This window comes from Kryptolebias marmoratus, linkage group LG3 (genome assembly GCF_001649575.2).
Source record: "Kryptolebias marmoratus isolate JLee-2015 linkage group LG3, ASM164957v2, whole genome shotgun sequence".
Classification (NCBI taxonomy): Eukaryota; Metazoa; Chordata; class Actinopteri; order Cyprinodontiformes; family Rivulidae; genus Kryptolebias; species Kryptolebias marmoratus.
In genome coordinates, this window is record NC_051432.1 from 12,279,097 (window position 1) to 12,294,601 (window position 15,505).

Consider the following 15,505-nt stretch of genomic DNA (forward strand, 5'->3'; position numbering starts at 1 on the left):
ATATGAGTTTGTATGTAATGTATGAATATAATATACAAGTTTCACTTTTTAAATGGAATTACTGAAATCAATCTACTTTTTCATGATATTCTAATTTTATGACCAGCACCTGTATAGTACAAATGATTTTACAGCCAGTCCACTGCTGGTGTGAGTACCGTATTTTCCGGACTACAAGGCGCACCTGAATATTAGCCGCACAAGCTAAAATTAGGGGGAAATCCTGTTTTCTTCATACATTAACCGCACCGGACTAAAAGTCGCAGGTGTTTTAATGTTTAATTACCATATGTAAGAGAATATGCACAAAGGGGATTGTCAGGAAAGAGATGTCTGTTTGGGAACACATCCCTTTTATTAACATTTTGAAAAACAAGTTACCGGTACATATTTGCATAACTTTTTACGTATATGTAGAAGTACCAGTAATTAAAAGTACAAAACACGTACTGTTCTGTTTAAACGAGTTTAACGAGTGTACTGTATAACAATAACCTACAGAAACCCCGGAAAAATAGAATCGGCCTACCTTTTGAGCTAAAGTGCAATAACACTGCTTTAACAAGAAGAAAAGTCAGTCATTCATTGTCATCTTTGTCTTCTTCCTGCGCAGGCTTTCGTACAGCACTACTTTGCCTGGCGAACGGACGTGTGACCAACATAATACTATTTTCCCCTGTGACTGTGTGTCTGATCACATGCCCTTTCGCCAGACAAAGTAGTGCCGTACAACAACGGAACAAACCAAAACAAATCCTCTTAGTATATCACAAAAATCATGAAAAATCCATAGAAAAGCCGCACCGGACTATAAGCCGCAGGGTTCAAAGCTTGTGCAAAAAGTAGTGGCTTATAGTCCAGAAATTACGGTACATAGCTGTAAGCACATCAGCTAAAATACGAAAAGGCACTTACTGCCGGAACTTAAAAATGTACACAAGTTGCCAATCAAAAACCTTTTGGTATTTCTAATCTAAACTGATTGTTGCAGGCTGTTTACAAAATTTTTTTAAAAAGTCAGCACCAGCCAAAAGGCCAGCCAGTACAAGCTATGAGTTTTCACAAATGCTACGCAACATCAAAAAACATAATCATCATGAAACGAGAACCACACCTAATTGTTTTCCCAGGATGCATATTGTGATTCAGAGAAGTTCTGTTTTGATGTTTCGAGTTACGGCTAAGAACAAACAGACGTTTTTCAGATTTTATGTTCTAATAGAACATGACAGAAAGTCAAATCTTTCACGAGTCACATGGAGGACATAAAAATTATATTTGATCCAATAAATCATGAATCTAATTGTGGGTCATTGGCTCGCAGCTTGTATTGGCTTCGTGTTCTCTCACACATATTGTCTTTATAACGTGTCTGGGAAAAATCATGACTTTGCTAAAGCTGTGTTTTAGTGCGCTACACAAGGAAATGTCTCAAGAGTTCGACGAACATGACTACAGGATCCACAAAGATGGAAATTTTCTGATGTCGGCTTCCTGACTGCAGGTGAACCAGACAAGGAGTTGAACCCCAAAAAGAAGGTGTGGGAGCAGGTTCAGCCCGACCTGCGCACGGATGGCCAGTGCGTCGCAACCTACAAGGGCGCTGCCTTTGAAGTCGCCGGGAAGGGAGTGTGCAAAGCCCAGACCATGAGCAACAGCGGAATCAAATGAAATACCAGAGCTGCTTGAAATAGCTGTGTTTACTCAACAGTCCAGTGATGACCACAGATGGTGTTGAGCAACGGGATAATGATGAATGATACTAAATGCTTTTAAGATGTTCAATAAAGGACTTTGATTAGCTCTACTTTGGTTTTTTTGGGGGGGGGGTTTCTCCGTAAGCGTGTCCCAAGAATCTGTCCTGCAACTGTCACCTCGAAACCAAATCCAGCCGTGGTCCATAAAGTGTAATCAAGACAGCCGCCGTTGTGCCTTTAGTCCCCGAGTCTGTCTCTTCTCTCGAGACACATTAGCTTGATTGTGTTGTGATTTTGAGGTTGCAGCTTTAAAGGATGTGCTGAAGAAGTGGACTCAGACAGCCTGACAAAACCACACAAGGTTCTGGGCTCTCAGATTATTTAGGTGGCTCTCGGTCTTCCACTTTCTCTGCACACAGTAATTATTGCAAGGTTTTAGAGGAACACTTTTTTTTTTTTTTTTTTTCCTTTTTACACTTTTTGAAAGATAATGCGTCCTACTCTGTAAATAGAGCTTTAGTGAGAGGTGAGAGGTTTACAACACAGAATAGTTTACTTTCTTTAATATGTTTCAGTAAGAAATCCTTGTGAAATTATTTAGTGTCAAAAGACATATTAAGAAGCTTCACCGTCATACAAACCTGAGACATCCAGGACTTGACACGATGAAGAAACTCAAATGCTCTGAGAAGTGTGGAGGAGACTGAAACCTGCAACGAATAATGCATCACCATGTAGGGTCTGCAATCATAGAAGTGATTTTGTGAAAAGGATAAGGATTCCCTTCAATCCAGACACCCACTTCACTCACGGTGTCAGTGTGAAGATTAACACACAAACTGGAACCCCCCTGACACACCCCCTCAGATTGCAGCAGTCTTTTGACTGTTTTATTAAAAGACGTGTTTAATTTCCCTTTTATTAAGAACTTAACATAACTCACAGGCTTTAAATTCTCAAAAACATCAGGTATTATCTGTTGATTGCGTAAAATAAAAGCACCATTGTCCTCATCAGCATCGATGAATCGATCATCAACCTCATGGTCTCTTGACAGAAGCAGTGAGTGGGCACTAAAAAGGATTTAATCTCGGCGTGAGTTAGCAGCTCCCTTTCAGCCTGGCTTTATTCTCATGAAGTTGAGCTTTCTTCGCTTATCCTGGTTTAGTCAATTCTATTTTTGTGAAACGGTCCCCAGCTTTCACAAAAAAAAAATCTTAGGAAAATCTTAGTGACCCATACTGACGGAAAGACGAACCTCCACCGACGTATTTTGGCTGCGTTCGATAAAGCAGCTCTTGGTGCTCTTCCCTGTGTGGTTTTACTCTTCGCTGTTGTTTAAAATGAGCAAAATTGTCCAGGTTTCTCTTTCAACTGAACCAAATCTATTATCCAGATGATGAGCCTCGCTAGACCCTTTCAAGTGCTGGTTACACACATGATAAAAAATGCATTTCTGTATCCCAAACAGGCCAAAAGAGTAACTACTGGAAATTCAGAAACTTAAAAACAAATAAAATAACACAGACGGGAGTGTTTAAATCCTGCACTCTGTCTCTGCCACTTATATGAGGATAAATTACCTGTAAATTTAAAATATATATTTAGTTTCAAATTTCACAAATCATATTAATATTTAGTCCTATGGCTTTGTTTGCCTGTGAGCGTCTTGTTGTCTTTGGGTCCATTACCGTTTTCTCATCCTCTCGCTGTTTGTGCTGTGGCGGTTTCCGACAGCAAACAGCTAAAACCACTAAAAAGGAAGCTGCAGTGTTCCTTTCGAGACACCTTGGCAGTTGCTGTGCTGACCACAGGAGGGCACAACCCCACCATTAGATTACACGTCCCCACAACACAAAGAACAGGCTTCACGCACTTCGTGGAGGACTTAAATTTGCCTTTTATTTTCCTTGGATGACATTTAAGTCAGTGTGAAGTGTCAGGAGGAAAGTCCTACTCGTGCAGGATCCGTCACTGTCACAGCAATAAGAGGATGCAGGGAAGGAGGAAGTATTATATGACTGTATAATTATCTCTCTGAACAAAATGCTTTGTTTATGCTTATCTGATCTATTTGTGATACCGATCCACGCTGGGTTGGTCCGTCTTGCCACCCATTACTTATCGATGAGCTAAGTGATGAAAGGCTGTACTGAAAACACAAATCTCAGTTTCAAACACTCTATCAGAATGGAGTAAATGAGGATGTGGTTAGCCTCACTAATTATTGGACCTGTTGCCAAAAAAAGAAACAGAAAAAGCTGCTGAGACATGTGTTTTGAGTTGCAACCTTAGCTCTTTTTCTCTCACTTGTCTTAGGAGATGACTCAGAAACAAGAAGTCAAAGGGTGAGATTTGTCAGCACTGATCTAAGATCAGCTCGCTTAATGCCATTTTCTTTTAAGACAGCATGGATAAAGACATTAAAACAACAGGTTAGAGCTTTTGTGGAAAGATCATGAACAATTAATATCTGACCTGTTGTAGATAACTTTTTGAACGACTTCAGTTTGGAGAAATAACGGACAAGCTAACAGCTACGAGCAAAACTAAGATCAAAGTTTATTGCTGCTGTTTTAAAACAAACTCCAGTCTCAAAGATTTTATACCAGCTTGTGGAAACACCCTTAAAGACGAAACACACAGCTGGCGAATGACGAGCATCAAAAATTACGCCACCATTAATTTCAGTCTTGACATGACACCGCCAGCCAACCAGTGCTTTATGCTGCAGCCTCCAGCAATAATTCTCAACCTGTTCTGTTACATTAAAAAAATACAGTTTTATGCAAACTCTCCCCCTGCTGATTCCCGTCCATCATATCAAAAGTTTAAAATGGATAAGGAAGGGATAGATGGGATAGGTTGGGATAGATGATCCTAAATCTCATCACTGTAAAGACAAAAAAGCAGTATTACAGAGAAAGAATGAGCTCTTGGATACAGGAGATTAAAATGGGTTTTCTCTGCAGGGTAGCTGGGCTTTCCCTTAGAGATATGATGAGAAGTTTGGTTGGAGTAGAGCTGCTGCTCCTCCACATCTAGAGAGATCCCGGGGAAGACCCAGGACATTGTGGAGAGCCTATGTCTCTCTGCTGGCCTGGGAACACCTTGGAACAGCTGAAACACTGGGTGCCTTTAAATCTCAACTTAAAACCCACCTGTTTAGAGTTGCTTATGGCTAAATTAGGCNACTGTAGAGTTTCTTGTCATAACTACTGTAAACACAGAGACCTTCAGGGGCTGAATGCTCTGAAACTGTAGTTGAACCAGCAAAAAAAAAAAAAAAAAAACACTTCAAAAGCCACAACTTCAAGTTGAAGAAATAGTTTTTTGACCTGAAAAGATGAAGATTATGTTATTCAGCCACTATGTCAAAAGTATGTTTGGAGCAGTCAAGGTGAGGATTTCATATTTAAAAACACTGTACCAACTGATGCTACCATGGTGGTGGTAGCATCATGCTGTGGTACTCATGCACAAAGTGTACGGAAGAATGAAGAAGGAGGGCTACCTCCAAATTCTTCAACTTCACCTCAGATCAACAGCTAGATGGTTGAAGTGTGGACACAGTTGGGTGTTCCAACAAGACAATGATCCCCAACACACATTTAAACTGTTTTTTGATTAGATAAAGCAGGCTAATATTGGGCTTCTGTTGGTCAAAGATTACAAAGATTCAACCTTAAGCCAATTGAAAATTTGTGGATTAAAGTCAGGTTTGTGTCAAGAATCTAACCAGTTTAAACGAATTCTACAAATTCTTTTCATTGGTCACCAAACCCAGAATCATCATCGCCACTGTAGACAGGTAGCTTCCCACAGCTCTGCACAAACATGGTACAGAAAATGGATGGATGGATGGATGGATGGATGGATGGATGGATGGATGGATGATGGATGGATGCTGATGGATGGATGGATGGATGGATGGATGGATGGATGGATGGATGGATGGATGGATGGATGGATGGATGGGTGATGGATGATGGATATGGATGGGAAGTGTGTTACAGCTCCCCTCAGCTTGACGCCTGTATGTCTTAGCGGCGTTAACCGATGCTCTTCCGATGACGCACCGCTCCGTGGCCTTCCTGCTGTGTATTCGTCTGTTCCTGGGTTTTTGTGTTTATTTTGTTGTTGGAGTTAATTTCTGTAATTTTGTTGCAGTCATGCAGCTTTTTCCCCCCTTGTTTTATTTGAATGTTTTCTTATGTTGATGTTCCCCTGGCTTTCCTCCTTGTCTCTCTCCTTCTCACTCAGTTCTCCTCGCCTCGGCTCATAGCAGCTGCACCTCATTTACTAATCTGCTCACCTGCTGGTCATCCACTTGTGAGAGGCAGTGGGCAATAACCATTCCTTTGAGGCATGCCAGCCCTTTGATTTATTGCACTGGATAATCTTTTTTTTTTAAATAACATTTGCATGACAATATGAATCCAGTGTCATCTTCTTCGAGTCAGACATCAATATGTTTGGGCATGTTTGTGGAGCACACTGGACTATTTCAAATTAATTGGAGCTCTGCCTCGTTTACAGTCAGTTGCTGCTTACATGTGGTTATTCAGTGATTCAGCACCAGGATGTCAAAATCCTGCATCAGCACTTCCCCCCCTCCTGTCCATTAATGAGGGGTTTTCCCCAAAAGCTATGGGCGAATAAATCGAATCATCAAGAGCAAACAACAGGAACATTGTATCTAATGTGGCATCTGCAGCAAGGACTGTGGGCAGCAGCAATGCTTGTTTTTGTGTTTATACTGAAAACAGATGCTCCGCTGAGCCCACCACGTTATCCACTAATACCACAATATCACTTGTTCACATTTGGTAATTGGCTGTTTTTGCTTGTCCTCAGCTGTCATGTGAGTCGTCCTTGAGCTCCATCCCTGACAAACCTCAAACAGGAAAACTGATATTCTCTGAATATCACGTTATAAGGCAACACTATCCAAACAAGAGCTTCTTGTCCAGCTTTCACTCTGCATGTAATAACTGTTTTCTCATACTCAGTAGGTATAAAGTTACCCTATACCATGCACCTCTTTGCTGTCATCTGCCATGTAACCAGTGAAGCCATCCCCCTGACTCGTGGCACACAAGTCAAAAAGCCAAAAACCAAAACAAGTAAAGGTCTCAACTTCAAGCCTCAATTTGTCCAAAAGTCATTCACTCACGCCTCCCCTCCTCGTAATCTTGGGTTTCGTTTGTGACAGTGGTGTCCTTGTTTGATCATAATTATCATCCTCACCTCAAACGTTTCCCTCCTGGGAACTTCTGCCCTCCCACTCCTCCAATCGGTCTCAGGGCAGAGTCAGACTTACTCATCAAGTGTCAAGAAAAACGATGGCAAGGCTGAGCTGTCTGGAAGCAGGGTTGACGATCTGTTGAAGTCTTCACTGACACTCTCTCTGTGTCAATAGTCTTATCTTTGTTGGCATGTGGAAGTGTCTCTGCAGGCTGGCTGCCTGATGAGAGACAAATGAGCTCATCAAGACTCCGAGAAAAGTTTTAAAGCAATAGTTTAGAGCTTGTGAAGTGGGATTCTGTTGAAAGGTTGGGAACATTTAATATCTTACCTGCTGTAGAAACGCTTTAATTATGGCTAGATGAGTTAGTCTGAATGGGCCCAAGACCAAGATAGATTGTTCTTTTCTTTAAACAACTAAAATCTCAAAATGTTCATGGCCGTTCATGCAAACCTTTACCTTTAAAGGTCAATTTCTCATTACATGGTAAAAATGTCATGTTATGGATTGATAGTTTGAAGAGAAAAACCAAGATGCAGACAAGAAAGCAGGGAACTAAATGTAAACAAACAGAATTTTAGACTAAGATCATCCTATGTTGAGTAATTACAGAGTTGTAGACATCACTGTCAAGCCTTCAAAATAACATTATGCACAATCTCATGCCATATAATGAGATATCATGCTCAGCATATGTGTTGTGAAGGACTCTCAGCTACTACCACATCAGATTTTAGCTCAGTATCTGTAAAACTGACTGAGTTATTGCTAGTTTTGTGTTGGCTAATGTGGATTAGTTGTGATCATCTTGAACTGGATTGACTCCAAATGTTAATCATTTGCAAATGTACATTCAGTGATTACTTTCTGAGGGTTAATTAAAATCTGTTGTAGTAGTTCATAAGATATTTTGCTAACAGACAGACATGATTGACACCAACAGTTAATGCTAAAGTTTTTGGCAAATATCTTGCATAATGAGTAGCACTTGAAGTATGTTTTCTGAATGACACCAAATTTAAGAACAATATATTTAAAATTTACTTAATTAAAGCTGTTTTTGTATTTTCTAAGGTCAGTTGGCTTTGGCAGCCATCTTAAATCAGGTTGGCTCAAAAGTGAAGCAGTTGTAAAAGTACATCCAATGATGTCTTTGAGAGTTTCAATAAAATTTCTCCAGTGGTTTCTGAGATACTTTAGTAACAGGAGAGCCATTTTATGTTTAATTTCATTCTTTGTAATGTGTACCTTTAATTCTGTACACCTGCCTATAAAAACGTTACGTTTAACTTACGCTGCTTTTTAAGACCGTCTAGGACAGCATCTGTTAGAGGGGGCGCTCCAGTGTGCATCGCTGTCGAAACACAACACCAGACAATGGAAACACTGAGTGGAATGACTTCAGTGTTTCAGGCTGGAGGCTGACCTCATGATTCCTAATAACCATCACCTGAGTCATTAACTCTTCTGTATGTAGATCCTGCTTACAAATCTGAGTCAGCACCCAAGATGGGTGGTAGGCTCTGATGTAACCCTGAATGGAAAAAACTTGTCGTTTATGACACTGCTTGACACAGTTCTCGTTTTTACTGAATAATGTCTTTACTGGCTGCCAAGCTGATGTTGTTCCTTAGGTAAATTTAAATGAGCCATAGCTGTATAATGAACGGGCTGAAAGATGTCTGAAAATTAGGGGTAAATTTGCTAGAAATACTTGTGCTGACACATAAAACCAACTGTTTTTCTTTAAGCAACGACCTCAGGGATACGGCTTCACTTATTCTGGAAAACTAGAATGCACTGGCGCAATTGCTGTGTGGACAGATTGCAGCTACAATTTTTGGAAATTTCTTTAATAACCTAGGAAAGTGAAGCTACTTCATCATAATACAGAAAGGTTACTGTTGTAATACTGACTCAAACCTGCTTAATTGGGTGTAGAAGACACCCAATTAGGCATAAAAAATATCCAATACTCTACCTGCATTATTATCTACTGGATAAGCTTGACAATGTTACATGATTTAATAAAACAACTTTGAAGTACAAAAGCGTGCAAGCAAGGTAACCTCAATTATATCTATAATTTTAGTTTTTTTAGCATATTTTCTGCAGTTTCCACTAAATGCTGCTTTACAACATTTGGAAAGAGGTAGTTTAAACCTCTAAACAATCCAGCAATGAGTGTGGATTCACGCTGATCTGAACTCGCAGTACTCATGATGAGGAGATAAACAGCAGGTGTGAAAAAAGGAACTAAGAGAAAAGGAAAATAGGAAGATGAAAACCCTAGGAATGTCTAAACCCTGACACTGTGAGCTTTTTTTTAAGTCTGCAAAGATATCCAATAATCATGATCATCCTTTGCAATTTTTGGTTCAAAGATACAGTTGGCATTTATGTTGTGTGTGAAATATCTGGCAAACTATTGAGTAGAAGGTCAAAATTTTAAATAATTTTAAACAACTTTTAACTTTCCATCAGAGGTTAATGAACAAATATCCACAGCCAAACCTGCTGAACTGCAAAATTAACCTTTAAATGTGCATGAACATCGGCATTTTAATCATTAAAAATAAATTCAAACACCCAAATCCTGACTGATATTCATTTAGCTCTGATCACAAGTGTGCCCAAACAACATTTATTTGAAACAATAACATGGTTGCAAAGTTGTCACCCTTTTTTTCCCCGCTAAATAACCCACACCTCTGCACTTCAGTCAACCTCACAGTTCTTAATAAAATCATGTTATTTTTCAGGCTTTAAATCCTGCACAGCAACCCTGAGTTTAAAGCCTGCCAGTCATGTCTGCCTTATCATCCAGCAGTTGATAGAGAGATAACGCAGTGTCACGTAAGAGTATAAAGCCCACCTTTGCACTGATCTTATCACACAGGAGGCCTCAGATTATGTTGCAGGAGTAAACAAACAACAACAAAAAGTCAAAGACACATGAATCTCCAAGAAGACTCATTCATTCGCATCATGAGAAAGAAATGCAAATTGTTACTCCAGATAAAGAGGAGCTCTCACTGACAGGTGGATATGATTCTAACATCAATTTAGAGGCTTCTTTTATTTGTTTTTTGTAGAAACTTTTTAACAATACTTGAAGAAAAACAACTGAGCCCCCTTTGAGGAAAATTATGTTCAGCTGAATCACATCTGTGAAGAAGGGTTAGGATTACAGAATTTCAAAACTAAGCTGTTCAAACTGCTTAATCTTGTAAAAACAGCAAAAAGAACTTTAGAGTTTTCTTGGATATTAGCTAGGGTTGCACAATAAATCCAAATTTATTGTCATCGCAATATAAACATCATTAAAAGCTGCAATAAATCACAAACAGCAACTGCATGCCAGTAACATATCTGGCACTCAGATGGACCTCCACTGCTCTAATCCCATCAGATGATTTATATGATAATGGCTGAAATGCTAAAGCATTTGGAGAGTGTTGTGAGGGTCATAATGACAGGAGGGGGGAAAAAACAGAAACTTGGAAAATGTGGGTTTATTGCAACTGATATCATCATAATATTTAACTATAATACTGCAACGGCAGGTTTTCCTAATATTGTGCAGTTCTGGTAGAAACATTTTCTGCATAGGAAAGCTTTTATTTTGAAAAGCCTTTGTGGATGCCTCAGTATATACTATTTCTGTGTCTGAGTGAAAGCACGAGGTGTGTGGACCAACTGTTGCTTGTGTGAGAAGATGGATTGCATGGGAATCGGGCTCTTTTCTCATGGTGCAACACTGAAAGGCTGTCCACCAAAGAGCCACATCAGCCCGTCCCGTGGAGACGCTTGAATAAACACGCAGCTAAAAAAGACGGGGAGTCAAGTTGCACTACGAGCTATTGGTAAGAGAAAGGAGAAGCGAAAAGCATTGTGACAGCATTGTAGCTGCTCCATTTTCTATCGCCAGTAACTCCCAAANCAGTCTTTGCAGACCGGATGCATATAATTTCTCAAACAAACACAAAACAGGCTGAAAACAAAGACCAGGAGACCTGATCTAATAATTTGAGTTGGGTGAGGATGGTGGGTCTCAGGAGTCACTTATGGCCTGAGGAGACAGCAGGACCAAAAGGGTCTTTGGCCAAGTGTAGCAGGTAATGGTCAGTGGGGGTTGTGGCATGAAAAAGAAACTATGAAAAGTTAGAGGGTCACTTACAACTGCTGTCATCACTTAGCATTAGTCATGTCAGGTGAGGACTTAGTGGATGGGAAGAATGCCACTGAAATGATCTCAGAATCACTGAGATGATTTAGTTTACATGTAGGCAGTTCTATATTTCTTTAAATGTCCAAATATCTGCCATATAAACCAGACTTTTCTGTAAGAGGTATTCAAAGTTATAAGAGCAAATTATGGAAATCAAACTTTAACTACAAAGAGGATTTAGAAAAATTAATTATTTAACACAATGATAATCCCTATCAGGTCTTTATGAAGAAACCGTTATTCGAGAACATAATATAAAATACATAAATCTAAGTTTGTCTGAATCAAGAGTAAATTAGTTTTTTACAGAGGTGATCAGTGCTCACAACTCTTTAACTAATTAAACAATAAACTCACTGCACGATTATAAAAGGGAATCAAACCAGAAAACAGTGCTCATGTTTGGTTTTTTTAATGTGGACAAAAAGTTATTAATTTATTTTTTTCACGTTTTTAATGAAGCTTGTCTTTATCTGATGTGGGATTGCAGAGGCTTTCTATTTCAAGTTATGATATGTCTGATTTTTAGTAGGTTTCCATATGTTTCCATGTGATAATTGTCGTTTTATGATTTGTATGATTTCTCTTTGGAATCCTGTTTTTTATGTTGTTTATTCCAACCCAGATTTACATACTGGTTGTGTTTATGTTTGCATGCTGGTTGTGATTTGAGCTGACAATGGCCTCGAGCTATTTGGATTTGAATCTGACTGTGTTGGACTTGAACTGGATTGCGTGTAAATTGATATGAATTGGACCTGTTTAAAATGGATCATTTATCAAGGCCAGGGAAAAAAACTACCACAGTGTTAACACAGTGTTACCTGTGTCATGAGGAGACCTTTTGTTTGAATGGGCACTAAATAAACAAACTGAACTGATTTAAATTGAACCGAATTTGCACTGAACAGGACTAAATTGATTTAAATTAACTTTATTGTTTTAAAGAAAAGGGAACTGAACAAACTGATCAATTATGGATATTCTTAGATTAAACATTTTCAATTTGAATCAGCTGCCAAGTGGAGCAAAATGAAGTGGACTGAAATCACTTGATCTCAACTGAATTAAGAAAAATTGAAATGGATACAACTGGACTGAATTATATTAAAATGATTTGTATTGAACTGAATTGGATTCAGTGTACTGAAATCAATTTGATTCAATTTAACTGATTTGACCTAAAAGACTGTGAAATGAACAGAACTGAATGGAATTAAGTGATACTGGACTGGATTGAAATGAACTGAACTGAATTGAAATGAACAGAAATAAACTGAAATGAAGTGAACCGGACTGAATCAACTATTTAACTTGACTGAATTAAACTGAGTTTTTTTAACTGAACTGAACTGAACTGAACTGAACTGAACTGAACTGAACTGAACTGAACTGAACTGAACTGAAATGAAATGAAATGAAATGAACTGAACTGAACTGAACTGAACTGAAATGAGTTGGTCTTCTTTGTTCTTAAAAATAGTCTGTTTTTTCCCTGAGAGCTGTTTTTTTTTTGAGCCCTTTTTGTCTATGAAAAAAAAATTGCAAACCAGCTCAGGAACAGAATGCTAAAATGAGTGCATATACAGTAAAACAGTGCTTTTTACTTTTTTCTCCATGCAAGACAGACGATTTTCATCATTCAAATGATTTAGGACTCATTGCCAAGTCCTTCCTTACATCCATCCATCCATCCATCCATCCATCCATCCATCCATCCATCCATCCATCCATCCATCCATTTTCTACAACTTCTCTGTGTTTGGCTCACTGAGGCAACAGGTCCAAGAGATCTCCTTGTCCCCAGCGACACTCTCCAGCTCCTCCTGGGGGATCTTAAGACGTTCCTCGGGGCAGATTCTGGGTCTGCACCAAGGTCTCTTCCCAGTAGGACATGCCTGAAAAACCTCCAAAGGGAGGCATCCAGGAAGCATCCTAATCAGATGCCCGAACCACCTCAGCTGACTCCTTTCGATGCAAAGGAGCAGCAGCTCTTCTTCAAGCTCCCCACGGATGACGGAGCTCCTCACTCTATCTCTAAGGCTGAGCCTGGCCACCCTACAGTGGAAGCTCATTTCAGCTGCTTGTATCCGGGATCTCATTCTTTCAGTCATGATCCAAACTTCCCGACCATAGGTGAGGGTTGGAATGTAGATGGACCAGTAAACTGAGAGTTTTGCCTTTTGACTCAACTTTCTCTTTACCAATTGAAGTAATGCCCTTATTACTGAGGACGAGGCCCCAATCTATCAATCCATCTTTCATTCCATCCTACTGTCACTTGTGAACAAGACTACCAGATGCTTGAACTCAAGATGCGATCCCCTGATAGTTGGAACACAATCTCCAGTCCCCCCTTTTAAAAATGGGAACCAGCAAAGTCTGAAGTCTACAAATCTCTTACAGTAAATGTCACATGTGTCATATATTTCTAATGAAAACTAAGCCTTTCCACATTTGTTCCGACACAAATCTTGCTCCAGTCATTATGGAAACTTCACAGTGTTGACATTTATTAATGCCAGTGTCTTATGTAGTAAAATGTTTTGAGGGACAAAAAAGTTGTAAATTTGTTTCAACTGTTTTTGATGAAGAATCTGGGTTTCTGCCAGTCATTGAATCAATACATCCTGCAGCAGGATGAACACCTCTGACTTAGCTGGAGTGGATAAACAGAACTGTGTTATTTCTGGTTCTGCTCAGACTGGGACCAAAACTTTTAAACAGACTTTAGCCGTTAAATCACAGCTTGCACGGCAGCTTTTAAAAGCAGAGTAAACGGCCTGCATGTGCACAAAGTTTGCAGTCAGCGCACTTAATTTCCCTCAGTGCTTCCAAAAGAATGCAAACGGAGGCAGCAGGTATTACTAGAGTGAGAACAGCCAAACTGAAAGCATCAGAAAACAGCCTTAAAATCCCTGCTCCAGCCACTGATCACGCAGCTCACAGAAGCGATGAGTTCCACTTCAAGCAGCTTTAATATGTGCGTTCACTCATGAATATCAGACAACTGTACTGTGCTGAGTTCAAACAGAAAACAGACACCTCGGNGGGAGAAATGGCTCAAATAAATATAAATCAGCTCTCTTAAGAAGCACCGTGACCCTCTAATGACACAAATGATACATGGGGATATTTGCTGCGACTCCAGACAGAAATGAGAACAAAAAGAAAAAAAAAAAAAGAATACAGCACACAGAGTGAGAACTGAAGTGAACAGAATGGATCGGATCGTAAATATGACATGATGCATGTGGTACAGTTGTATCTGAAGTGCTGTCATTAATCTTTGCTCCGATTTATCTTTGATGCTTGCTTTTTTTTAAAGATTCTGGTCGGTGAAATCAAATAAAAACCAAATGTTAGGCAATCTGCATGATTAAAAATAGAAATTAAAGCATTTTCTTATGGGTCTTTCTATTAATATGAGCTTCCAATATCAGTCAGTAAATATGGGGTGGTGGCAGTTAATCAACTCCAAGCTTGGGTGAGAAAACCTCCCAGCAAGCTGCTGATGAAGGATGACTCACGATGTATGTATGTTACAGATGTATGTGCGTGTTTGTGAGTAATTTCTTCCTTTTTCTGTGCACAAGACAAGGAAATTAAAGGGCATTGTAAAGCTGTGGGCGCAGCCATGGATCCCCTCCCATCCGTGTGTGCAGGTTTGATGGTGCATATGTGTTGTGCGTTGTCTATTCAGAGAGATGGGTGGGAGGAGGGCGCTGTCTGTTTTAAAAGGCCAGAGAGAGGAAGGATGTCTCCAGTCTCCACTCTGGCGTCCCTTTGTTGTTCATGGAAACAAAACAAAAAGAGAAGGAGAACAAGGGAAAGAGGAGGGGGGGAAAGACCATGAGAGAGGAGGGATGGAGGGAGGGACAGAGAGGAGAGGGAAAGAAAAAGGTCTTTTTTTTTTTTTTTAAAGTTTGAGCCAGTCACTGACAACAATGCAGTCTGCTCTGTGACAGAGACATGATGTCACGTCAGTGGAGTCCCAAGTGTGGGGGAGGGAGGAAGCTCTGGCTGGGTGGAGTCATACCTCTATCCTCCCTTCTCCCTTCATGTGCGACTTTTTTTTTTCCTTTCTCCTTTTAGTGAATGAACCTTTGGAAACATAATGGGCCCGGCTCTCAGCTCCACTTCCGCACATCCGTCAATTGAAACAGTGAGATTTCCAGGTCGTTCATTCATGATTTGGTCCCTGCTGAACGCTGCTCAGAGAGAAAGAGAGGGAAGCCTGGTAAAGGATCGCCCTCGAGGGATGGCCTCTGTGGTTGTGTGTAGATTTGTCTATATGTGTGCGTGTGTTTATGCTGGGAGAGGTGGACA

At 39.9% G+C, this 15,505-nt stretch overlaps 1 protein-coding gene across 1 annotated transcript in view; it reads left to right on the forward strand.

The window, feature by feature from the left end:
- Positions 1–1,804, forward strand: part of aimp1a (aminoacyl tRNA synthetase complex interacting multifunctional protein 1a) — a 14,558-nt gene extending 12,754 nt beyond the window's left edge. The window contains exon 7 of the mRNA XM_017406357.3: positions 1,505–1,804. Within this exon, the coding sequence (XP_017261846.1) occupies positions 1,505–1,671 (167 nt within the window). The 3' untranslated portion in view covers positions 1,672–1,804. The remainder of the gene's footprint in view (positions 1–1,504) is intronic.
- The last annotated feature ends 13,701 nt before the right edge of the window (positions 1,805–15,505 follow it).